Source organism: Apium graveolens, chromosome 1 (assembly GCF_009905375.1).
Source record: "Apium graveolens cultivar Ventura chromosome 1, ASM990537v1, whole genome shotgun sequence".
NCBI lineage: Eukaryota > Viridiplantae > Streptophyta > Magnoliopsida > Apiales > Apiaceae > Apium > Apium graveolens.
The window spans coordinates 84,186,805-84,213,179 of record NC_133647.1 but is presented as its reverse complement, the minus strand read 5'-3'; the positions used below and the strand labels follow the sequence as shown (position 1 = coordinate 84,213,179).

The 26,375-nt window shown below is 36.9% G+C and overlaps 2 protein-coding genes and 1 non-coding gene across 3 annotated transcripts; 2 read left to right on the top strand and 1 right to left on the bottom strand.

Moving 5' to 3' along the window:
* Positions 1 to 3,682: 3,682 nt before the first annotated feature.
* LOC141683232 (uncharacterized) lies at positions 3,683 to 4,604 on the top strand. The gene is made up of 2 exons (XM_074487957.1): positions 3,683 to 3,959; positions 4,195 to 4,604. The coding sequence occupies exons 1-2, from the start codon at positions 3,683 to 3,685 to the stop codon at positions 4,602 to 4,604; spliced, it is 687 nt and encodes a 228-aa protein (XP_074344058.1).
* A 14,083-nt stretch (positions 4,605 to 18,687) lies between these two features.
* On the top strand, positions 18,688 to 25,999 carry LOC141683145 (uncharacterized). Its single transcript, XM_074487865.1, has 2 exons — positions 18,688 to 19,177; positions 25,899 to 25,999. Exons 1-2 carry the CDS (start codon positions 18,688 to 18,690, stop codon positions 25,997 to 25,999), a joined length of 591 nt encoding a protein of 196 aa, XP_074343966.1.
* On the bottom strand, positions 23,619 to 23,725 carry LOC141683908 (small nucleolar RNA R71). Its single transcript, XR_012560489.1, has one exon. It is a non-coding gene; the product is annotated as a small nucleolar RNA R71 (small nucleolar RNA).
* Positions 26,000 to 26,375: the final 376 nt, after the last annotated feature.

Genomic DNA, 26,375 nt, shown 5'->3' with positions numbered 1-26,375 from the left:
TCGTGTGTGTGCATTTGGTGTCGTGGGTTTGGTGTTTATGCGGTGGTACCGCCGTGTAGCCGACTGATTCATGTTTCTTCCGGCCATGTTTTCTGGTTGTTCCGATTTGTGTTTGTTTACGGTTGTTTCCCCCTCCCCTAACTGTTGGTGCGTGTTTACATGCGTTGGATTTTGTGAATTTTTGTTATTAATTTAATTATTCTACTTTTTGCAGGATAATGATTTAAATGAATTTATGAAATAAAATTTATCGTGCGGAAGCAATTATAATTAAACGGTAAAATTTACGTAGGATGTCTGACATGATCGGAAACCCGTAAATTTTACCGCCGTCGGAGATGAGCCTCGGCGAGCCGACGGTGGACTATGATGATACAATCTGAGTCCTACGAATAAAATTATGAAATACATATTAAAACGTAAAAATATGAATAATAAATAATAACTGGATTTCATTGGTGCTTGAGAATTTGGGAATTATTGTTATTGTGGTTTGAAATCGGTGGTTGGGAATTGTGATTGGGTTGTAGTTGTAGCTGTTGTGATTTGGTTTGACGTTGAGTTATTCGACGGGTTAGTACAATAAATAGAGGAAGTGCTGCCCGATTTCCGGGAAATCAAATTATGGAAATGCGGGGTCATACCCAGTGACTATCGGAACGTCGATCGATTATATATAAATACTTTATACGGAACCTGATTATGTGTTATGATGAAATATTTTTCCAAAACCGATAACCCTAATTTCATAAAATAACGAGTATACGTATTTCTGAAAACAAATACCGAACCGACTTTCGCGGATGTAAACCCTAATTGATTCGTGTATTATTATATTTAGAATGTTACGAGTCGGGTTTTGTTAACGTACGGGTAGACTGTTAGCGAGGATAGTCAAGCATATTCAGACTTTTAATTTAGGGTATTTCGGTTCCTGTAGGTTCCGGTCGAAATCCCTAGCATCCCGGTCGGTGCAAAGCCAGCCAGTAATAGTTGTTAAAGCGTATTGAGGCAAGTACCCCTGATCATATCCTTATGGTTTAGTAATATATGAATAATTGTTGATTTAAATTACGTACTGGAACAAAATGTTTTAAGTTATGTATCCCCTGTGTTTAAATTGTTTTGTTAACTTGTATTTTGGGGGAAAAGTAACTTCTGAAAGTACCTATCTCTAAGTTTTGAATAAAATGAAAATGTTTTGGAAAGTGTGCTATGATAGAATTATTTTGAAAAGAGATATGTAAGTGGTTTGGAAAACTGGATAAAAGTTGATCAGATTATTGGATGAGCGTGCGCAAGGGCCCGTAACGGCCAGGAAGATAATGTAAGAGGCGAAGTAGTTGCACACCCTATTATAACCACCAGCCCAATGTGACAGAGACCTAGCTAGTCTCTGAGTTCCGGAACGAGTTTCATGGGATGGCCAAGAGAGTCGTCCTATGGAGATAGCCTGATCAGCTTTCTCACCAGGGATCATCCAATACTTTTATATTTGAATGAAGTTTTGTGATTCCCGTAATGGAACAAGTGATTTAGGGTCCTCGTAACGGGACAAATGGTTTTATGGTTCCTGTAATGGAATGGAAGATTTGAAAATGAAAATAGCATGCTAAAATTGAACTCTGGTATTTACACAACACAATTAATGAGATGTTTTATTGAGCATGCTAGCTATTGATATCCAGTTTCCACCAGTTTTATCGGTTTTCATCTGTTTGCACTTATTTTACTTGTTTTCTACTAACAAGTTGTGATTTCTATTTCTATAAATTTTTACCATAAACTGTTTTGATTATTATTTATATAATGGTACTGTTGAGCGATTGATCGCTCACTCTTGTAAATATTTTGTATATTCTCAAATTGCAGATGCCTAGGGGATTGTGCTGTCTTGGTAAGGACCAGTTTCCAGTTCCTCCTATGTTGAGCTCCTCTGAGTGTGTTGTGTCACACCGGGTGTGGTCTGTGAGTTGCTGTAAAAATTTAGAAGTGTCAAGGTGTTTTAATTAAGTTGATTTGTAATAAGTGTGTAACCTAAATTATACTTGAACCTGGAAAAGATCTTGTGAAGGGATTGTTTATATAATTAAAAGTGTGTTGAACATATTATATTTGTAATTTGATATTGTTAGTGACCAACTCCTGACCCCGGGGTTGAGGTCGTCACAGGTTGGTATCAGAGCTACATGTTTGAGTCCCTGATTTAGGTTAGGAATAGAGATGGAAATGTGTAGAATTGATGTATAGGGTGTGAATCAGCAACTCACATCTAGAGGAGCCAGTTTAAGAGTCTAGTCGAGGGTTCGAGGGAGTAACCCTGACATATATTAAGGATCCTGGAACTGCCCTGATCTTTAGTGTTTCCCCGGTATAGGTGCCATTGGTAATGGCCAATAGAGATTTCTAGACATCCCTTCCGCGAAAATACATCCGATCATATGAATTCAGTTAGTAGGTTGCGATATTAGTTAGCGGCTGTTATTAGTATTGGCGTATGCTGCTAGTGTCGCGCTGTTATTATTGTTGTTACTTCTATTGTTGCATTTGTTGCTGATTTTATTAAATCTAACCACTCATTACAATCGGACCCCAACTAAATAAGGGTGGGAATACTTCATTGTGGCAGCATTCTCTTGGCACATGAAAATGTTGCTACCCGGGGGCAATTCTTTTAAACTAAAAGCATTTGTTATGTTTCAGGAGAATGCCGCCCAAAAAGAATATCCCGTCCAATTCCTCTAGTAGAGCTTCTGAAGGGGGCCCGGTTATGGGTGAGTTGCTAGATTTGCTGCGCCAACGGTCTAATCAAATGGCTCAACAACAAGAACAATTTCAACAGCAGCAGCAATAATTTTTGCAACAACAGCAACAACAACAACAGTTCATACAGCTGCAGCAGCAACAAATTCAACAACAACAGCTGCAACTTCAGCAACAACCTCAGCAAGGAGAAGTGAATCAAACTACGAGTTTTAAATCTTTTCCGTCGGTAAAGCCCCCAGAATTTAAGGGCGAGGTGGACCCAGTTGCTGCCATAATTTGGCTAAAGGAAATGGAGAAAGCTTTTACCCTCACTCAAGTAAGTGATAATCTCAGATCAGACTATGCGAGTTGTTTTCTCAAGGGTGAAGCGAATTATTGGTGGGAATCCACCCGTACCTTGGAAGGAGAAGGTCCTATTTCCTGGACCAGGTTTATGAAATTGTTTTTGGAAAAGTATTTTTCGAATTGTTTGCAGAACCAGTTGGAGGTTGAGTTTTTAAAATTGAAGCAGGATGAAAAGAGTGTGGCCGAGTACGAGGCCAAGTTTACGAAATTGGCCCGGTTGGTAACCGTGTATGTGAGTACTGAAGCTCAGAAAGCAAAAATGTTCTAGCGGGGATTGAATCCAGAAATCCGTAGTGGGGTTGTAGCTTTGCAGCTCAAGATATATCCCTCTATAGTTCAGGCCGCCCTGGTAATTGAAAGTGATCAGAAATTGGCTGCCAAGGAAAAGGGTGATAAGAAGAGGAAGTCTGAAGGTATTACTGGTGAAACAAATCCAGGAGGGTCTAGTTAGAGGTTTCAGAAGTGGTTTGGCCAAAACAGGAATAAAAGATTCAGAAGACATAATTTCCCTCAGGCTAGACCCACTACGACCTAAGTTGCCTCCACTCCAGCTCAGTCATCAAACTCAGTGATGGATTGTAAGTTATGTGGGAAAAGACATAGTAGCTCAGGCAAAAGGGTCGTTCAGTATTTCAAATATCATCAAAAGGGTCATTATGCATCGGAGTGCACCTCAGAGAAACCCGCAATTACCTGCTACAACTGTGGAAATGTGGGACATCTTGCTCGGAATTGTAAGACAACCACTCAAGGTACTGCATCTCAAGGACCGGCATCCAGCACAACTAAAGCCAGAACTTTCAAAAAGACAAAAAGGTCCAATGCTCAAGACTCAGACGTAGTGGCAGGTACGCTCTCCCTCAACTCCGTACCTGTTAAAGTTTTATTTGATCCGAGAGCATCTAATTCTTTTATATCAAAGGATTGTGTGATTAAAATGGACTTAATGTTAGAAGATTTGGCTGAACCTTTGACTATAGAAGTAGCCAGTCAGGATTGAGTTTTAGTGAGTCAGTTTTGCCCTAAGTGTCATTTGGAAATCCACGAGAATTTTTTTGGCTGACCTAATACCCTTCGAGCTAGGAGAGCTCGACGTGATTTTAGGAATAGATTGGTTGTCCCAGCATAAGGCAAATATTGACTGTAAGAAGAAGAAGATTATGATGGTTACCGAGGATAACATTAAGGTGACTTATCAAGGACAAAGACAAGAAAAGAAATTCCTCTCGATATTAAAGGCAAAGAAATTGTTAAGACAGGGATGTGAAGCTTACCTAGCACATGTAATAGACACTGAGAAAGAAGTACCTAATTTGGATAAGATTCCAATAGTAAGAGAATTTCCAAACATTTTCCCAGATGAGTTGCCTGGATTGCCACCAGATCGTGAGATCGAGTTTTCTATTAATTTAGTTCTCGGAGCAGAACCAGTTTCAAAGGCTCCTTATCGCATGGCTCCAGTAGAAATGAAAGAACTCGCCAAGCAACTTTAGGAATTATTGGATAAAGGTGTGATTAGGCCAAGTGTATCTCCTTGGGGTGCACCAGTGCTATTCGTAAAGAAAAAGGATGGGAGCATGAGATTGTGTATTGATTATCGAGAGTTAAATAAGTTAACCATCAAGAATAAGTATCCCCCACCAAGGATAGATGACTTATTTGACCAGCTTAAAGGAGCGTGCTGTTTCTCGAAGATTGACTTGAGATCAGGCTACCACCAGTTGAAGATTAAGCCCGAAAACATACCAAAGACTGCATTCAGAATCCGATATGGACATTATGAGTTCTTAGTGATGTCATTTGGATTGACCAATGCACCAGCTGCTTTCATTGATTTAATGAACCGGGTGTATAAAGAGTACTTGGATAAGTTTATGATTGTATTTTATTGATGACATCCTCATCTATTCAAAGACTAGAGAAGATCATGCTGACCATCTGAGGATTGCCCTGCAAAGACTAAGAGAGAAGTAGTTGTATGCTAAGTTTTCGAAGTGCGATTTTTGGTTGGATGAAGTTCAATTCTTAGGCCATGTAGTTGGAAAAGATGGAATTAAAGTGGACCCTATAAAAATTGAGGCTGTATCCAAGTGGGAATAAACAAAGACCCCAATGAAAGTTAGTAGTTTTCTTGGGTTAGCGGGTTATTACCGAAGATTTGTAAAGGACTTTGCTAAGATTGCGACTCCATTAACCAAGTTGACCAGGAAGAATGAGAAATTTATCTGGACGGGGAAATGTGAGGAAAGCTTCCAAGAATTGAAAAAGAGGTTAGTAACAGCTCCAATGCTAGCATTGCCAGATGAGATAGGAAACTTTGTAATATACAGTGATGCTTCTTTGAAAGGTTTGGGCCGTGTGTTGATGTAACATGATAAAGTTATTGCTTATGCCTCTCGACAGTTAAAACCTCATGAGCAAAAGTATCCAGTGCATGATTTGGAATTAGCAGCGATCGTGTTCGCGTTAAAGTTATGGAGACATTACTTGTACGGAGAAAAATACAAGATATACACGGATCATAAAAGCTTAAAGTATATATTCACCCAGAAGAATCTAAATATGAGATAACGAAGATGGCTAGAACTGATTAAGGATTACGATTGTTCCATTAATTACCACCCAGGCAAAGCCAATGTAGTGGCAGACGCCCTGAGTAGGAAGGAAAAATTGAATGCGATTAAGGTTTCCGAGGAACTCACAAGAGAATTTGAAAAGCTGGAAATTAAGTTCGAGTGCTAGATGAAAATAACGAACAATTGTATGAGATCACTTTTCAGCCGGAATTGATGGACAAGATTAAGAAGTGTCAGGAAGAAATGATGGATCAAGGACTAGATAGTCTAACTGGGGAAGAACTTTGTACTCAAAAGGATAATAAAGGTATGTTCAGGTTTTCCTCAAGAATATGGATCCCTAATATGACTGAACTAAAGAATGAGATTTTGCGGGAAGCTCATAATTCTAAGTTCTCCATTCATTTGAGGAGCACTAAGATGTATCAAGATTTGAAGAAGAACTTTTGGTGGCCAGGAATGAAGAAGGAAATTGCAAATTGGGTTAGCAAATGTCATGTATGTCAGATGGTGAAGGCAGAACATCAACGACCAAGTGGATTGTCATAACCTTTGGAGATTTAATAGTGGAAATGGGAAGAAATTGTGACAGATTTTGTAGTGGGACTATCAAAGACGAAATCGAACCATAATGCTATTTGGGTGATTATTGATAGATTGACGAAATCTGCACATTTCCTCCCGATCAATGAAAAGTATTCCTTGGACAGGCTAGTCAAGTTGTATTTGGATGAGACTGTGACCAAGCATGGAGTCCCTGTTTCAATTGTGTCTGATCGAGATCCAAGATTTAATTCAAGATTTTGGACGAAATTCCAGGAATGTTTAGGGACTAAGTTGAAGATGAGTACCGCCTACCATCCCCAGATAGATGGCCAAAGTGAAAGAATAATTCAGAAAATAGAAGACATATGAATGGTTTGTGCTTTATATTTTAAAGGGAACTGGGATGATCACTTTGTGACACCCTCCAAACCCGGGGTCCAGATTTGGGGGTCACTTGCTACTAAACTATAATAAAATAATCACAGCGGAATAATATAATAAATATGACCCCTTACATGCACTGGATCGATCACAGGTTATATAAAATAGACACTAATACAGACCAACTGTTATTACAAACCATAAGTCTAATTAGTTTTACAGATTATTCATATTTTATTACAAACCTCTAGACTATCCAAGCATCCCAAAACAGTATACCTGGAATACACACCAACAATTTACAAGCACTCAACTTCTGATCAAACCTGGATCTCAAGCTTGCTCTGGCTTAGCTGAAAGATTAGATTGATAAACAAGTATGAGCGAAAGAAATGCTCAGCAAGCAGTATAAAATATGCTTGAAATGATAGACCACATTCTGTTAATAACTGAACAACAGGATAAAATCAGCAATATTAGATCAATAATAAAAGCTTCACAAGCTATCAACAATAAACGATAATTTTTACATTGGAATCTAACTCCGAAGGACGTACTATCACATGCTGATCAGCTCGTGTGATAGCACAAGGTCATGATTCATAAAAACATGTCCCGAAAACATGAGTACTCAAATAAAAAGGCAATATACCTGCCTGTGGCAAAAATAGTTTCATAATATTTCATATAACACATAGAAATAGCCCTCCGTTGGACCGTCCGTCCCAGTCACTTACGCATTCATCCAATCCATAAAATATTTTAATCAAAGGAGCCAAATCAAAGGACATCCTTAACCATATAACTCTCCATTTCTCATGGTCCAGAGTTATCTCAACAATCGATGGAGAAATAACTAGAACAAGTAGTTATTCGCTAATCTCAATTCAATGTTCCACTATATAGAATAATTTATAGCGAAGTATAAAACGTTTAACTATTCTGAACTTAAAATAGTATGGAAATTGAAAGAATATAGTGCAGAGTCAATATCAATTAAATGATAAATGAAAAATATAACATTTACATAATATGATTCGAAATAAACGTCATTTGAACGATAAGTGAAGTTAGGGGTACTTGCCTGGTATGCTCGATAATCTCTTACTAGGACTCTGCCTATATCTGTTGGCTACTATCTCCGTCTAGCACTTGACCGAACTCCTTGCTACTTGATTCTATAAACAAAAGGACTATCTTAATTGACAGAACCAAACTCAATCGACGTAACTATGCGTCTTGACATCTACCCGATCGTTTATAACTAAGCATGGCATTTTAAAACTATAAACAGATAGCATGCATATCACATAGCATGTAATCATGGTATTCATATAACACGTAATCACATATCTCATGTAACACATAAGTCAGATCATTAAAAGATATGTCTTAGTGCGTTTAGAATGAAAATCAGATCCATATTAGCATTTATCGATCAAATACTGACTTAAACTGATACTCAAATCAAATGACATTGCAATACAAAAGAAATTAGGGCTCAAAAGTATTTTTATTGAAAGCGTAATGTTTTTCTAAGTCTATACGCGTTCGTTTCGTATTAAACAGACGAACGGTTTATTAATTATTAATAAAATAAGAAATAAATAGATTTAAATCAATTAATAATAATATTAATTGATTTTTAAAACCCAAAATAGAATTTTTAAAAGTTAAAAAAAAATAATTTTTAGAAAATATTTGAATTAATTATAAATAATTTACATTTATTTAACTATTTATAAATAAAATTAATTGATTAATTGATTTTTAATAAATTAATTAAATTCATAAATAATTAACAGAAATGAATTATAAATAATTAAATCAAATTGGATTTTTGAAAGTAAATAAAGAAAATAATTTTTGAAATTTAAAATAATTCAGAAAATAATTTTAAGAATTTTAGATAATAAGTAAATGATTTTTGAAAGTAAAATAAATGGTTTTTAAAATTTTGAAATTGAAATTTGAAAATAAACAAAATAGAAAATCTCACAAACAGGTTTTTATGGCTGGGTTTTGGGAAAAAAAATTAAAACCGGGTCGGGGACGGAAGCCAATCGGGTCAACAAGAACCCTAATCGGGTTAGGATGAATCTCGTCGGAGTTCCCACCGGTTTCTGGGAATTCCCAGATTCCGGCCAACGGGAAAAATTTCGGCGAGAACTTCCCCCTCCGATCAGGCCCTTCTCGTGACTGATTTCAGCCCGTTACTGCACCCAACCCAATCCAGTTATGCTATCAGTCAAGAACAACAACATGCAACTAAAACTCTCGGATTTTGATCGAATCCCGGCCAAAAAACCGGCCCCCAGACGAAGAACAGTCGGCGAACTCGTCAGTTTTCCGGCGAGCTACCAAACATCTACCAAATCAATTGATTCCTGTCGCAAAATCACGTTTATAACATCTACAATCTATTCAAATTATTCACAGTATCAAACAATCAACATATAGCTCAGAAATTCGAAATCAAAAATCAAGAAAATCTCAAAACTCGGTTTTGATCAAAACGGAATGAAACATATACAAATTATATATCAAAACGATGCTCGTGAACTCTACAATCCAATACAACTATTAAAATCAATCACCAGTTAGTATATATCTCAGAAAATCAAATCGATTAGATGAATAAAATGACGGAAGTCATTCGTGAGCCTTACTGAATCTTAATCGATGATATAGGTACTAAAAGATCGACCCCGAGATGCTCGTTGATTTGGTATCAGTTTCATCAACAAACGATTACTGCAGATGGATCAATCGATTAAATCTGTTCAAGAACGAACCCTAACCCTTATTTTCTATTTTCTAAATTTTGTTTTATTTTTAGTAATTTCTGAAATAAAATAAAACAAATCTGCTATTTACATATACAGAAATTTAATACCCCAAAATAAATTAAGGGTGTTTTTATCCCTAAATTACAATAATAAAGCCCCAAAATAATTATTACGGGGAATAATTTTAAAAATGATAAAATACAAAATTAATGTCAAAATTTCCCAAAAATTGCGAATAATTCAAAAATACAAAAATAAAGGTTATTTGAAATACGAATAATTTTATAAAAATGAAAACATGGATTTTGTGGGGTTTGTCATCCCGGTGGGGTCCCGGTCCGTTGATTTTTGAAAAACAGGAACGATCCCTAAATTACCAGAAAAACACGATAACACATAAAATGCATTGAAACACGCATAAAATGAAATAAAACGAGTACCTTAATAAAGACACTAATAAACACGCGTCCCAGTTGCAGATAAATTCATATAATTTCAGTTTAGATGTATATTAATCAATCGAAAAATTTTCTGGCCCGCTCGAAAACACACATAACAGCTATAACATCTAATATTATGGCAGTAATCACTTTAAAGTTATAAAACACATAATGTTTATTTATTTAACACATAATATTCACATAATTTTTCCGGTTATTACATCCTTCCCCCCTTAACAGGATTCTGTCCTCTGAATCAGCCTAGGAAAATAAGTGAGGATACTAGGATCGCATTTCGCTTTCCAACTCCCAAGTCAACTCTTCAACCTTGGGATTCCTCCACAAGACTCGTACTAAAGACACAGACTTATTCCTAAGCACTCTTTCTTTCTTATCTAAAATCTGCACTGGTTGCTCTACAAAAGATAAATCTGGCTGAATCTCGATTGGCTCATATTCTATCACATGGTTCGAATCAGGAAAATAACGCTTCAACATCGACACGTGAAACACATTGTAAATATGCTGCATGTGAGGTGGTAACGCTAATTCGTAAGCAACCTTTCCCACATGCTTCAAAATCTTAAAAGGGCCAACATAACGCGGACTCAGCTTTCCTTTCTTTCCAAATCTTGATAAACCTTTCCAAGGCGAAACCTTAAATAACACTGCTTCACCAACTTCAAATTCCATATCCTTTCTGGCAGGATCAGCATATTTGCGTTGACGATCTTGAGCTGCTATTAATCTTTTCTGAATGAGTTCTATCTTTTCCTTTGTCTGCTAAATCAATTCTGGACCCAAAATATTTCTCTCACCAACTTCTTCCCAACAGATTGGAGATCTGCATCTTCTCCCGTATAAAGCTTCGTAAGGCGGCATTCCAATGCTGGCATGATAACTGTTGTTGTAGGAGAATTCAACTAATGGCAAATGCTCGTCCCAACTCCCTTTAAAATCTAGTGCACATACCCTTAGCATATCTTCAATAGTCTGAATCGTCCTTTCACTTTGACCGTCTGTCTGCGGATGATACGCGGTACTCATGTTCAGCTTCGTTCCGAGATAATCTTGAAAACTTCTCCAAAATCTTGAATTAAATCGAGTATCTTTGTCTGAAACTATGGATACTGGAACTCCATGTCGTGTCACAATTTCCTTAAGATATAACAGTACCAATTTATATATTGAGAATCTTTCGTTGATAGGAAGAAAATGCGCTTACTTTGTCAATCTGTCGATAATAACCCAAATAGCATCATGATTTGCCCTGGTCCTCGGTAATCCAACTACGAAATCCATTGCTAAATGCTCCCACTTCCATTCTGGAATGTCCAATGGTACTATCAGTCCACTGGGTCTTTGATGTTCCACTTTGACTCGCTGGCAAGTGTAACACTTACTTACCCATTCTGCAATTTCCTTCTTCATGCTTGGCCACCAAAAGTTTTCTCTTAAATCTCTGTACATCTTCATACTCCCGGGATGAATTGAATATCTGGAGTTGTAAGCGTCTCGAAGAATTTCATCTTTCAGCTCGGCTACGTTGGGCATCCATATTCGGGAGGAAAATCTTAATATTCATTTATCATCCTTTTGACTCCCTATCTCTTCTCCTGTCAAACTGTCTCGTTCATGGCTCATTACTTCTTCCTGACATCTTCTTATATCCTCTAATAGTTCTGGTTGAAAAGAAATTGCACACAATATCTCTGTAGACATAATTGGGATACTGACCTCTATTTCCAGCTTCTCAAATTCCTTGATCAATTCCTCGGATGAAGTTATCATGTTTAACCTTTCTTTTCGGCTCAGAGAGTCGGCCACCACATTTGCTTTGCCTGGATGATAGTTGATAGTATAGTCGTAGTCCTTGATTAGTTCTAGCCATCTTCGTTGTCTCATATTCAATTCCTTCTAGGTGAAGATATACTTCAAACTCTTGTGGTCCGTGTAGATTTCGCACTTTTCCCCATAAAGATAATGCCTCCAAATCTTCAATGTAAACACTATAGCTGCCAATTTCAGATCATGAGTTGAATACTTCTCTTCATGTGGTTTTAACTGTCTTGAAGCGTAGGCTATCACCTTGTCATGCTACATCAAAACACATCCCAATCCTTTGTATGATGCGTCACTGTAGATCAAAAAATTTCCTTGTTCATCCGGTAAGACTAGTACTGGAGAAGATACTAATCTATTCTTTAATTCTTGGAAACTCTCCTCGTACTTCTCGTCCCAGTCAAATTTCTGGTTCTTCTTGGTGAGCTTTATCAACGGCGTAGCTATCTTTGCGAAATCTTGCACGAATCTCCTATAGTAACCTGCTAATCCCATGAAATTTCATACTTCCGTTGGTATCTTTAGTCTCTCCCAGTTGATTATGGCTTCAATCTTTGCTGGATCCACTTCCACTCCTTTATTGCTAATCACGTGCCCAAGAAATCATACTTCTTTTAACCAAAATTCACACTTGGAAAACTTTGCGTACAATTTCTCCCGTCGCAGTATCTCCAAGACTATCCTCAAATGCTCTGCATGCTCTTCTTCTGTTTTAGAATAGATCAAAATGTCGTCTATGAAACGATCATTAATTTATCCAAATACTTCTTAAATACTCGATTCATCAGATCCATAAAAGCTGCTGGTGCGTTGGTTAATCCAATGCCATCACTAGAAACTCATAATGCCTATATCTGGTTCTGAATGCGGTCTTCGGAATGTCTTCAGGATTGATCTTCAGTTGATGATATCCGAATCTTAAATCAATTTTAGAAAACCATACAGCGCCTCTCAATAGGTCAAACAAATCATCGATCCTCGGTAATGGGTACTTGTTCTTAATAGTCAGCTTATTCAGTTCTCAATAGTCAATACACAGTCGCATATTCCCATCCTTCTTCTTGACAAACAGTATTGGTGCGCCCCATGGGGATACACTGGGTCTTATAGCTCCTTTCTCCAAAAGATCTTGCAGTTGAGTTGCCAATTCCTTCATCTCCACTGGTGCCATCCGATACAGAGCTTTAGAAACTGGTTCTGTTCCGGGTGCTAGATCAATTGCAAACTCAATTTCCCTGTCGGGAGGTAATCCTGGTAGATCATCTGGAAAGACATCTGGAAATTCGTTGACAACTGGAATCGCTTCTAGTGCTGGAACTTCTTTGCTGGTGTCTACCACATGGGCCAAATACGCCTCACAATTCTAACACAATAACTTCTTCACTTGAGTGATCGTTAAGAACTTTTTTTCTTACTTATTTCCTTGAAATATCACCTTCTTCTTACTATCCAAGGTCTGAAGTCTTACTTTCCTATTCTTACAATCAATCGGAGCGTTATTTTCAGATAACCAATCCATTCCTAAGATAACATCAAATCCTCCCAACTTAAAAGGTATCAAGTTGGCATGGAAATGATGTCTTCCTATCTCAATATCACACCTCGGGCACACACAGTCGACGAAAACTTGGTCCTTATTAGCTAATTTTATCATTAATGCTTGTTTTAACAATTTAATTTCGCAATACAGCTTATCGATAAAATCTTGAGAAATAAATGATCTTGTAGCTCCAGAATCAAATAAAACTTTAGCATCTACGGAGTTGACTGGAAGCGTACCTGCAACCACGTCTGAACTCTGAACAACATCCTTCATGGTCATATTGAATGTCCTGGCCTTTGGCTGGTCCCTTGCTGGTGGTCCTTCAATCCTTGGCACATTCTGAGATGGAGCACCTGTAAGCCTTGGGGTGTTGCTCGTCGTACCTTGTGTTATGCAATTCCTGGCAATATGTCATGGCTTCCCACACTTATAACAACCAGTTCCCAAATTCTGACCTTGAGTCGGATTCTGACACACATTAGCAAAATGTCCTTTCCTGCCACATTTGAAACATGTCACATTAGCATTACAATTCCCAAAGTGCTTCCTACCACAAAACTAACAATCCGGTACTGGTGGAAGATTGGGCCTCTGCTGATTTGAATTCTGAAAATGGTTGCCTCGTCCTCCATTTCCTGGTTGCGGTCTTTTGAATCCCACATTCCTATTACCCTGAAACTCTGGCCTTTTGTTAAAACGGTCCTGAAAATTACTTGGCTGCTGACCTCCTTCTGAGGTTTCTATTTTCCTTTTCTTCCCATCCTTTCCTTTTTGATACATATCACTCTTACTTTCAATCACCATTGCTTTCTGCACCAATGCCACATATGAAGTTAATTCAAACATGGCCACCCTGTTCTGAATCCAAAATCTCAATCCCTGTTCAAACCTTCTTGCTTTCTTTTCGTCTGTATCAACCTGGTCTAGCACGAACCTTGCTAACTCAGTAAACTTAGCTTCGTACTCAGCGACAGTAAGATCTCACTGGGTCAGGTTTAAGAATTTGATCTCCATTTGGTTCTTCATATACCTCGGGAAATACTTCTCTAGGAACAGCTCGGTAAACCTCTCCCAAGTTATAAACTCACATCCTTCCAATGCTCTCGTGGATTCCCACCAATAGTTCACCTCGCCCTTCAAAAAGTAGCTTACAAACTTGGTCTTCTGTTCAGTTCGTGCTCTGACTAATTTAAAGGCCTTTCCATCTCTTTAAGCCATGCATTGGCTTCCACGGAATCAGCACTTCCCTTGAACTCAGGTGGCTTCACAGCTTGAAACTGCTTAAAAGTCACTGCAGGTGGTGCTACTGCTTGCTGCTGCTGTTGTTGTTGCTGCTGTTGTTGCTGCTGCGTAAGATGTAACATCTGCTGCTGCATCAGTCCCAACATCTGGACAATCGCTGGATCCATCCAACTCTCGGTACGATCCTCTCCTGAATTATTCCTTCTCTTTGGTTCCATTATTTTGGTAATAATCTGTCAAGCATTGTGTCAAATATATAGCAATTCCTTATCATATTAAAATTCTTAAACATTATTCCTTCTCAAAATATCATAAACTTGCTACCATATTAACACAAGCGACATGATTATCAAATAATCCTGCTTATTATCTCGAGAATAATAACACAAAGAAAATTTACGAAGAATTATCCAAACCTTTTAAACCCTTACTCAAAATCTCAAATAAACCAACAAACGGTGGATAGGGTTGCAATACAACCTTCCAACCTCTTTTTCAACACTTCTTACCATTCTCAAAACCAACACAATAGCAAAGCAATGGCACAAAAGCCAAGAGCTAAACACAAAACAGGGAACCTAAACAACTTAACTATAATCCAGCCCAATAACCTAAATTTAATCCTATAAGAGCTAAACTACACGCGCCTATCTTATATGATCTTCCTATGACTCATCTATGACAATCCTAAGCCTGTTTCAGTGACCATAATCATTAGCTCTGATACCAACTTGTGACGCCCTCCAAACCCAGGGTCCAGATTTGGGGGTCACTTGCTACTAAACTATAATAAAATAATCACAGCGGAATAATATAATAAATATAACCGCTTGCGTGCACTGGATCGATCACATGTTATAGTATGAAACAGGCACTAATACAGACCAACTATTATTACAAACCATAAGTCTAATTAGTTTGACAGATTATTCATATTTTATTACAAACCTCTAGACTATCCAAGCGTCCCAAAACAGTCTACCTGGAATACACACCAACTATTTACAAGCACTCAACGTCTGATCAAACCTGGATCTCAAGCCTGCTCTGGCTTAGCTGAAAGATTAGATTGATGAACAGGTATGAGCGAAAGAAATGCCAGCAAGCAGTATAAAATATGCTTGAAATTATAGACCACATTCTGTTAATAACTAAACAACAAGATAAAATCAGTAATATTAGATCAATAATAAAAGCTTCACAAGCTATTAACAATAAACGATAATTTTTAGATTGGAATCTAACTCCGACGGACGTACTATCACATGCTGATCAGCCCGTGTGATAGCACAAGGTCATGATTCATGGAAACATGTCCCGAAAACATGAGTATTCAAATAAAAAGGCAATATACCTGCCTGTGGCAAAAATGGTGTCATAATATTTCATATAACACATAGAAATAGCCCTCCGCTAGACCGTCCGTCCCGGTCACTTACGCATTCATCCAATCCATAAAACATTTTGATCAAATGAGCCGAATCAAAGGACATCCTTAACCATATAACTCCCCATTTCTCATGGTCCAGAGTTATCTCGACAATAGATGGTGAAATAACTAGAACAATTAGTTATTCACTAATCTCAATTCAATTTTCCACTATATAGAATAATTTATAGCGAAGTATAAAACGTTTAACTATTCTGAACTTAGAATAGTATGGAAATTGAAAGAATATAGTGCAGAGTCAATATCAATTGAATGATAAATGAAGATATAACATTTGCATAATATGATTCGAAATAAACGTCACTTGAACGATGATTGAAGTTAGGGGTACTTGTCTGGTATGCTCGATAATCTCTTACTATGACTCTGCCTATATCTGCTGGCTACTATCTCCGTCTAGCACTTGACCGCACTCCTTGCTACTTGATTCCATAAACAAAAGGACTATCTTAATTGACAAAACCAAACTCAATCGACGTAACTATATGTCTTGACATCTACCCGATCGTTTATAACTAAGCATGACATTTTAAAACTATAAACAGACAACATGCATATCACATAGCATGTAATCATGATATTCATATAACACGTAATCACATATCTCATGTAACACATAAGTCAGATCATTAAAAGATATGTCTTAGTGCATTTAGAATGAAGATCAGATCAATATTTGCATTTACCGATCAAATACTGACTCAAACTGATACTCAAATCAAATGACATTGCAATAGATAAGAAATTAGGTCTCAAAAGTATTTTTATTGAAAGCGTAATGTTTTTCTGAGTCTATACGCGTTCGTTTCGTATTAAACGGACGAACGGTTTATTTATTATGAATAAAATAAGAAATAAATAGATTTAAATCAATTAATAATAATAATAATTGATTTTTAAAACCCAAAATATAATTTTTAAAAGATAAAAAAAATAATTTTTAGAAATTATTTGAATTAATTATAAATAATTTACATTTATTTAACTATTTATAAATAAAATTAATTGATTAATTGATTTTAAATCAATTAATTAAATTCATAAATAATTAACTAAAATGAATTATAAATAATTAAATCAAATTGGATTTTTGAAAATAAATAAAGAAAATAATTTTTGAAATTTAAAATAATTCAGAAAATAATTTTTAGAATTTTAGATAATAAGTAAATGATTTTTGAAAGTAAAATAAATGGTTTTTAAAATTTTGAAATTGAAATTTGAAAATAAACAAAACAGAAAATCTCACAAACAGGTTTTTATGGCTGGGTTTTGGGAAATAAATATCAAAACTGGGTCGGGGACGGAACCCAATCGGGCCAACAAGAACCCTAATCGGGTTAGGATGAATCTCGTCGGAGTTCCCACAGGTTTCTGGGAATTCCCAGATTCTGGCCAACGGGAAAAATTTTGGCGAGAACTTCCCCCCTCCGATCAGGCCCTTATCGTGACTGATTTCAGCCCGTTACTGCACCCAACCCAATCCAGTTATGCTACTCAGTCAAGAACAACAACATGCAACTAAAACTCTCCGATTCTGATCGAATCCCGGCCAAAAACCGGCACCCAGACGAAGAACAGCCGGCGAACTCGTCGGTTTTCTGGAGAGCTACCAAACATCAACCAAATTAATTGATTCCTGTCGCAAAATCACGCTTATAACATCTACAATCTATTCAAATTATCCACAGTATCAAACAATCAACCTATAGCTCAGAAATTCGAAATCAAAAATCAAGAAAATCACAAAACTCGGTTTTGATCAAAACAGAATGAAACATATTCAAATTGTATATCAAAACGAAGCTCGTGAACTCTACAATCCAATACAACTATTAAAATCAATGACCAGTTAGTATATATCTCAGAAAATCAAATCGATTAGATGAATAAAATGACGGAAGTCATTCTTGAGCCTTATTGAATCTTAATCGATGATATAGGTACTAAAAGATCGGCCCTGAGATGCTCGTTGATTTGGTATCAGTTTCGTCAACAAACGATTACTGCAAATGGATCAATCGATTTAATCTGTTCAAGAACGAACCCTAACCCCCATTTTCTATTTTCTGAATTTTGTTTTATTTTTAGTAATTTCTGAAATAAAATAAAATAAAATAAAATAAATATGCTATTTATATATACAGAAATTTAATACCCCAAAATAAATTAAGGGTGTTTTTATCCCTAAATTACAATAATTAAGCCCCAAAATAATAATTACGGGGAATAATTTTAAAAACGATAAAATACAAAATTAATGTCAAAATTTCCCAAAAATTGCGAATAATTCAAAAATACAAAAATAAAGGGTATTTGAAATACGAATAATTTTATAAAAATGAAAACACGGATTTTGTGGGGTTTATCGTCCCGGTGGGGTCTCGGTCCGTTGATTTTTGAAAAATAGGAACGATCCCTAAATTACCAGAAAAACCCGATAACACATAAAATGCATTGAAACACGCGTAAAATGAAATAAAACGAGTACCTTAATAAAGACGTTAATAAACACGCGTCCCGGTTGTAGATAAATTCAAATAATTGCAGTTTAGATGTATATTAATCAATTGAAAAATTTACTGGCCCGCTCGAAAACACACATAACAACTACAACATCTAATATTATGGCAGTAATCACTTTAATGTTATTAAACACATAATGTTTATTTATTTAACACATAATATTAATATAATTTTCCCGGTTATTACACACTTGCCGTTGATTGAGTTTTCCTATAATAATAGTTATCATGCCAGCATAGGAATGCCGCCTTACAAAGCCCTGTATGGACGTAAGTGCAGATCTCCACTCTATAGGGATGAAGTAGGAGAAAAGAAATTGTTAGGTCCTGAGTTGGTTCAACAAACCAAGGACGCAATTGTATTGATTCGAAAAAGGTTAGAAGCGGCTCAAGATAGACAGAAAAAGAACACAAACCTTCATCGAAAGGACATGGACATGGAAATAAGGTCGTTGGTATTGCTAAAATTGTCGCCCTGGAAAGTATTGGTTAGATTTGGGCAAAAAGGCAAGTTGAGTCCTAGATATATCGGACACTTTGAAGTATTGAGAAAAGTTGGTAAAGTGGCTTATGAGTTGGCATTGCTACCGCAGTTACAACATATCCATAATTTGTTCCACGTGTCTATGCTGAAGCGTTATATCCCAGATTCGAATCAAGTTATTGAATATGAACCAATCGAGCTTCAGCCAGACTTATCCTACGTGGAACGGCCAATCCAGATCCTAGATCGTAAAGAGCGAATCCTTATAACTAAGTCTATCCCCATAGTCAAAGTATTGTGGAGGAATCCTCGAGTGAAAGAGTCTACTTGGGAGTTAGAGTCAGATATGCTTGACAAGTTTCCTAATTTATTTAATTAGATCAGATTCTGAGGACATAATCTTTTAAGGGGGAATGATATAACGACTTGTATGTTTTTGCATTATTTAAATGAGTAAGTATTAAATAAATAAATAAAATATGTGTATGAGTTCTGTCAGCCGGATATTATTTTTGTTAATATTATTATTAATTATATGTGCTTGTTGGTGTTCGAGGATTATCTTGTGATCTGATGTTGAGCCGTGTTGTTTTGTTTTATATTTAAAAGTGATTTTAATAAAAAAATTATTCCCATAAATACTTGGATTATCTTTAAAATTATTTTTATTACTTCATAATTTTATTTATTATTTTTAAGAGTTTATAATATTTCGAAATCAATATTTATTGATTATTTATTTATTTTTAATTTTTTGATTGTATTTAATTATAAAAATTAGTCATTAATTTCAGAATTCTTCAAAAATTACGAAATTTATATTTTAGGTGATTTAAAATATTCCGAGAATTTTAAAATTTGTTCGGAGATTTTTGGGATTTATTCGACCCGCGCGTGTTTCGTGTAATCGTTAAACGCGAATACGTGTTGCATTTCAAAAGTGAGTTCACAATTGTGAAAATTTATTCTAAACAACTTTTAATTGTTTATGATATTTTATAAAAGTATTTTCGTAATTTTCGGGTTTTATTACCCATGAATGGTTCGTTAAGTGGATAATGGGGGAGTCGTATTCAGGATAATACGAGACCGATTTAGCAGACAAGGGTAATTGTAAATACCCAATTTCTTTTCTCCCATCTGTTTAACCCGCCCATCGACTACTCTTCTTTCCAGCAATCTCTCTTCTAGTTCTTTCTATTTTTGTTCTGATTTCTCCTGCAATCAATCGATTAATTCTTCCCCTTCCTCCTTCTTTCGCTGTCCGTGCTGTTTTATTTTCCGGTAAGTCCGGTATCACTCCTCCTCCGACAAAATCGCCTCCCCCGCCTTCTTCTTTCTGTCAATCTCTGTATATACACGAATACATATATATATACATATTTATCTGTGTGTGTTCAGTGTCGTGTGTGTGCGTTTGGTATCGTGGGTTTGGTGTTTACGCGGCGGTACCGCCGTGTAGCCGCCTGATTCATTTTTTTTTCCGGCCATATTTTCTGGTTATTCCGATTTGTGCTTGTTTCCGGTTGTGTCCCCCTCCCCTGAATGTTGGTGCGTGTTTACATGTGTTGGATTTTGTGAATTTCTGTTATTAATTTAATTATTCTACTTTTTGCAGGATAATGATTTAAGTGAATTTATGAAATAAAATTTATCGTGCGGAAGCAATTATAATTAATCGGTGAAATTTACGTAGGATGTCTGACATGATCGGAAACCCGTAGATTTTACCGCCGTCGGCGAGCCGACGGTGGACTATGATGATACAATCTGAGTCATACGAATAAAATTATAAAATACAAATTAAAATGTAAAAATATGAATATTAAATAATAACTGGATTTAATTGGTGCTTGAGAATTTGGGAATTATTGTTATTGTGGTTTGAATCAGTGATTGGGAATTGTGAATGGGTTGTAGTTGTAGCTGTTGTGATTTGGTTTGACGTCGAGTTGTTTGATGGGTTAGTACAATAAATAGAGGAGGTGCTGCCCGATTTTCGGGAAATCAAATTACGGAAATGCGAGGTCGTACCCAGTGACTATCGGAACGTCGATCGATTATATATAAATACTTTATACGAAACCTGATTATGTGTTATGATGAAATATTTTGCCAAAACCGAGAACCCTAATTTTATAAAATAACGAGTATACGTATTTTTGAAAACAAACACCGAACCGACTTTCGTTGATGTGAACTCTAATTGATACGTGTATTATTATATTGAGAATGTTACGAGTCAGGTTTTGTTAACGTACGGCTAGATTGTTACTGAGGATAGTAAAGCATATTCAGACTTCTAATTTAGGGTATTTCGGTTCCTGTAGGTTCCAGTCGAAATCCCTAGCATCCCAGTCGGTGCAAAGCCAGCCAATAATAGTTGTTAAAGCGTATTGAGGCAAGTACCCCTGACCATATCCTTATGGTTCAGTAATATATGAATAATTGTTGATTTAAATTACGTACTGGAACAGAACGTTTTAAGTTATGTATCCCCTGTGTTTAAATTATTTTGTTAACTTGTGGTTTGGGGGAAAAGTAACTTCTGAAAGTACCTATCTCTAAGTTTTGAATAAAATGAAAATGTTTTGGAAAATGTGTTGTGATAGAATTGTTTTGAAAAGAGATATGTAAGTGGTTTGGAAAACTGGATAAAAGTTGATAAGTGGATACAATTGTTTGCCCAGTAGTAATATAATTATTTAAGGGGGGTTGGTGATAAGTGGATTTTATATCTACTTGGAACGCTTCATTTCAGGCTTAAGTTGGTGTTTTGGACTCAAGTTCTTGGTATTTTTGATGTGTTTTTGTGTTTGTGCATTTCAGGCATCAGTTAAATAAAGAGAGAAGTTTTTAAAAGAAATATTCTGAAAAGAGATCAGAATTGGAAGACTAGGCCATTCTAAATTTTTAGAGAATCTCATTAGCTTCGCGTGGGCAGTTGAATCGCCAAATTCTGAAGAGCAAAACTCAAGATACGACCAAAAGATGAATTGTCAAAATTTTTCCAGAATGTCAGCGCGGCCACGCCAAAACGAGCGCGCCCGTGCTGCTGAAAACACTATTCCAGCGCGGCTGTGGCCGAAAACAGCGTGCCCGCACCTTGTCTCTGCCCCAGAATCCTGATTTTAGTCGAAATTGAAGATTTTGAGAGTCCTGATCATCCTGGAGCCTATATATACCAATAAAAAGACGTTCTTAACAACAAGGAGACCTGGGAGAGCAATAAGAAGACCTAGAGAGCACGAGACGGCTACGCAGAAGAAGACTTTTGTTTTCTTTGATTTAGGCGATACTTGGATGCTTGTTTTCGATTTGTCTTTGAACCCTAATACTCTTATTTTGTTATTACCATGCTTTCATTGGAACCCATGGTGATGATGAGTTCAATTATGAACTAATATTTATCGTGGGGTTCTAGCGGATTTTTTATGGATTTCTTTAATTAAATTGTTTCGATATCTTAGTGTGTGGTGATTGTATGATTACCTAGTATTGGTTGTTCTTATTCGTCTTATGTGCGTAGGTAACATATAAGATAGCGTGTCAATCTCTATTGAAGTGAAAGTGAATATAGAGGTTTAGAACTTGCCATGCTAGTATAGGTTCATGTATAATTATTATGCATGATTCGTAGGTAATTTTAACCATCTTACTTGCCTTATGTAATCACGATAGATAACTTGTTCATTAAACTTTTATGTTGTCAAATTCCATAGACATATAGGGTCTCAACATAATTGGTGTCTATTCAGCGTCTATCTCTTTTGTGGATGTCTGGTAGTAGGGTATTCATGCAACGAAAGTTGGCATTTACTAGTTTCGTGTTATCTGATTAGGGTCATCACCATTACATGCTAAGGTTAAGAACAATGAATTTGAATGAAGTATTTAATGAAGTTAGGATCCCATGTTTGTCATATATACTTATTCAACCATTCTTTTTCTCTTAGTTATAATTGTTAGTTTAATTCTTATTTATAAACAATCTTAACTTGTTATTTGTCTTAGCATTGGATAATAACCATATCATTGTTTCATAGGTGCATATTCTTAAAATTAACCCAAGACTCTTTGTGGGAATGAATTTGATCTAAATCTTATACTATATGCGAACGTGTATACTTGCGTAAATTTTAGCGCGTGTTTTCGCCCTAACAAGTTTTTGGCGCCGCTGCCGGGGACTCGGTGTTAATTTTTATTTTATGTGCTTGTCATCAGTGGTCGTTAAAGTTCAATGAATTGGAGTCTTTTACTTTTACGGTTTATTTGTTTGTGTTTCAGGTACTCATTACAGTGGGAGATCCAGCAGAACCAACGAAAGCGTTGATGGAATTTTCTCAAGCCAAGATCAATGACATTCAATCTAGCATTTCCAGGCCAGCTATCACAACTAATACCTTTGAAATCAATCCTGGCACGATTCAATGGGTACAAAATTCAGTCCAGTTTGGGGGTTCTCCAACGGAAGATCCAAATATGCACATCAAGGCTTTCATAGAAATCTGCGACACCTTCAGGTTCAATGGAGTTTCTGAAGATGCTATAAAGCTGAGGATTTTCCCATTCTCTCCGAGGGATTAAGCTAAGTGCTGGTTATATTCTTTACCAGCAGGTTCTATCACCACTTGGGAGGATCTTGGTCAGAAGTTTCTTACTAAATTCTTCCCTATGGCGAAGACAGCTGCAATCAGAAACGCTATTACTCAATTTGCGCAGCAAACGGGAGAATTTTTATGTGAAGCTTGGGAGAGCTACAAGGAGATGCTTAGGAAGTGTCCTCATTATGGAATGCCTTATTGGATGATTATCAATTGCTTCTATAACGGGTTGGGAGCACAGTCAAGACCCATGCTCGATGCAGCATCAGGTGGAGCATTATGGGAAAAGATCTATGAGGAAGCTTATGATCTAATTGAACTGATGGCTACTAATGAATATCAGTATCCTACCCAGAGATTGCCATAGGGCAAGGCCACAGGGCAAGGTAACAGGAGTTCTTGAAGTGGATACAGCTACGTCTATCACTGCTCAACTAAAGGTGTTGTCCATGAAGATCGATTCGCTGGCTAACTGTGGAGTTCATCAGAGGATGAGTGTTTGTGAGCTTTGTGCAAGTTCTCATGTGACGGAGCAATGCGCTATATCTAGTGAATCGTCTCAGTTTATGAGCAACTTTCAGAGATCGCAGCAACCAATTCCAAACACTAATCATATTGACAACTGGAATCATCCTAACTTCAGCTGGAGCAATAATCAGAATGCGGTACAACAGCCTTATCAGCAGTTTGGATCCAATCAATTCAATCCTCCTGGTTTTCAGCAACAGTATGCACTAATACAACAACTCCAACTTCAACACTACCCGCATAGAAGTGTCGGTCAATCTGTTAATGAAAAATCTGAATTGGAGGAGTTGAGGCTTATGTGCAAAACCCGGCTCTTATATGCAAAAGTCAGGCTGAGTCTATCAAGACTCTGGAGAATTAAATTGGGCAGATTGCCAATGCTGTGTTGAATCGACAACCTGGTACACTCCCTAATGATACAGAAGCCAATCCAGGCAAGGGGAAAGTTGAAGAACAGGTAAACACAATTATATTGAGGTCTGGAAAGGTCCCAAGCCCCCAAATTCAGCAAGATGAAGATTCTGAAAATTATGTCTAGAATGCAGGTGAGTCTGCATCCTTACCAATTCAAGAAAATGAGATTGTAGCTGAAACAGTGGTGCTGAAGAATGTTGAGATGGAAATAAGGAAGAAAGTTGTTGTCAACACTCTTCCTAAGGGTAATACAGGGGAAAAACAGTTCTATCATCCACCTCCTTTTCCTAAAAGGTTGTAAAAGCAGAAGTTGGATAAGCAATTTGCTAAGTTTTTGGATGTTTTCAAGAAACTTCACATCAACATACCTTTCGCTGAAGCTCTTGAACAGATGCCTAGCTATGCTAAATTTATGAAAGGTATTCTCTCTCGGAAATTGAAGCTCGATGACTTAGAGACCGTTGCTCTAACGGAGGAATGCAGTGCTGTGCTGCAATATAAGTTGCCTCCGAAGCTTAAAGATCCTGTAAGCTTCACTATTCCTTACACCATCAGAAACTTGTCGTTCGACAAATGTTTATGTGATTTGGGAGTTAGCATCAATCTGATGCCCTTGTGTATCTTCAAGAAGCTTGGTCTACCTGATCCCAAGCCGAAATATACGTCCTTGCAGTTGGCCGATCGTTCTATTACATATCCACGAGGCATTGTGGAGGATGTGTTGGTCAAGGTGGACAAACTTATCTTTCCTGCTGACTTTGTAATTCTTGACTTTGAGGAGGATAAGAAGGTTCCCATTATCTCGGGGAGACCATTCTTAGCTATTGGCCGAACTATGATCGATGTGCAAAAAGGAGAGCTTACGATGAAGGTTCACGATCAAAAGGTCACTTTTAATGTGTTCAAGGCAATAAAGTTACCCACGGCTAAAGAGCAGTGCTTTAAAGTAGAGCAGGTCGACTCTGTCGTGAATTCGGAGCTTGAGCAATTGCCAAAGTCAGATACCTTAGAGAGATCGTTAATAGGGGAATCGGTTAGTGAAGATGAAGGAGTAGAGCAACTGCAGGTTTTGAATACACCTCCTTGGAAGAGGAAGTTGGATATGCCATTCAATTCTCTTGGGTTAGCAGAGCTGAAAATTTTACAGGAGCATATCGAGATGTCTATTGAAGAAGCTCCTACACTTGAGCTCAACCCACTACCAGATCACTTGAGTTATACATTCTTAGGTGACCCCATGATAAGGGCTTGGGATATATTTTTGATGATGTAGAGGGTAGCCAAACAGATCCTCCAGTGCCTACAGAGGGTTCTTCTCATGCGCAATAGGTAGTTGATAGGACTGGGGTTGGTGATGCACAGTATGGGCAATTGACTAGGCGTATGAAGGCCATGCACGACATTCACTGTCATTTTGCTGCAGATTTGACACACGCTCTCGGTGCTGTTTCCCGAGACACTGGTGTCGTAGTTGATTGGCCACCTGATCCCCAACCTGAGGAAGGTGATCTTCCTGACAACTAGGTATGCCTGAAATCCTTATTATTACCTTCAATGAGGACATTGAAAATTTTAAGTTTGGGGATGATAATGTAAGAATTAGTTTGTGTGTGTCCATATAGATTCATATTGCATGTTCAATTGTATTTCATTCATATTTTTGCATGATTGTTCATATAGGAAATTTTTGTTTGTGTTTTTATATGAGTTCATTTAGTTGCATTCGCATGCATTTAACATGATCCCTTAGGTTGAGCTATTTCTAATTGATGAGTTGATGCTAATTTGAGTGTAGTGATGACGAATATTTGGTTGTTTAAGTCTTAATGAATTGATTTGCATGCTAGAAAAAAAAATTCACAAGCCTTATAGGATTGCTTTTGAGCTATATCATGATCAT

Bases quoted from the DNA above. Each gene is read 5' to 3' on its own strand.
- LOC141683145 (XM_074487865.1), top strand. From the start codon at position 18,688: ATGCCGCCTTACAAAGCCCTGTATGGACGTAAGTGCAGATCTCCACTC. The intron at 19,178-25,898 runs GTAAAGAGCGAA...ATTTTGCTGCAG, and splicing joins GCCAATCCAGATCCTAGATC to ATTTGACACACGCTCTCGGT.
- LOC141683232 (XM_074487957.1), top strand. From the start codon at position 3,683: ATGGATTGTAAGTTATGTGGGAAAAGACATAGTAGCTCAGGCAAAAGG. The intron at 3,960-4,194 runs GTACGCTCTCCC...CCTTCGAGCTAG, and splicing joins AGACTCAGACGTAGTGGCAG to GAGAGCTCGACGTGATTTTA.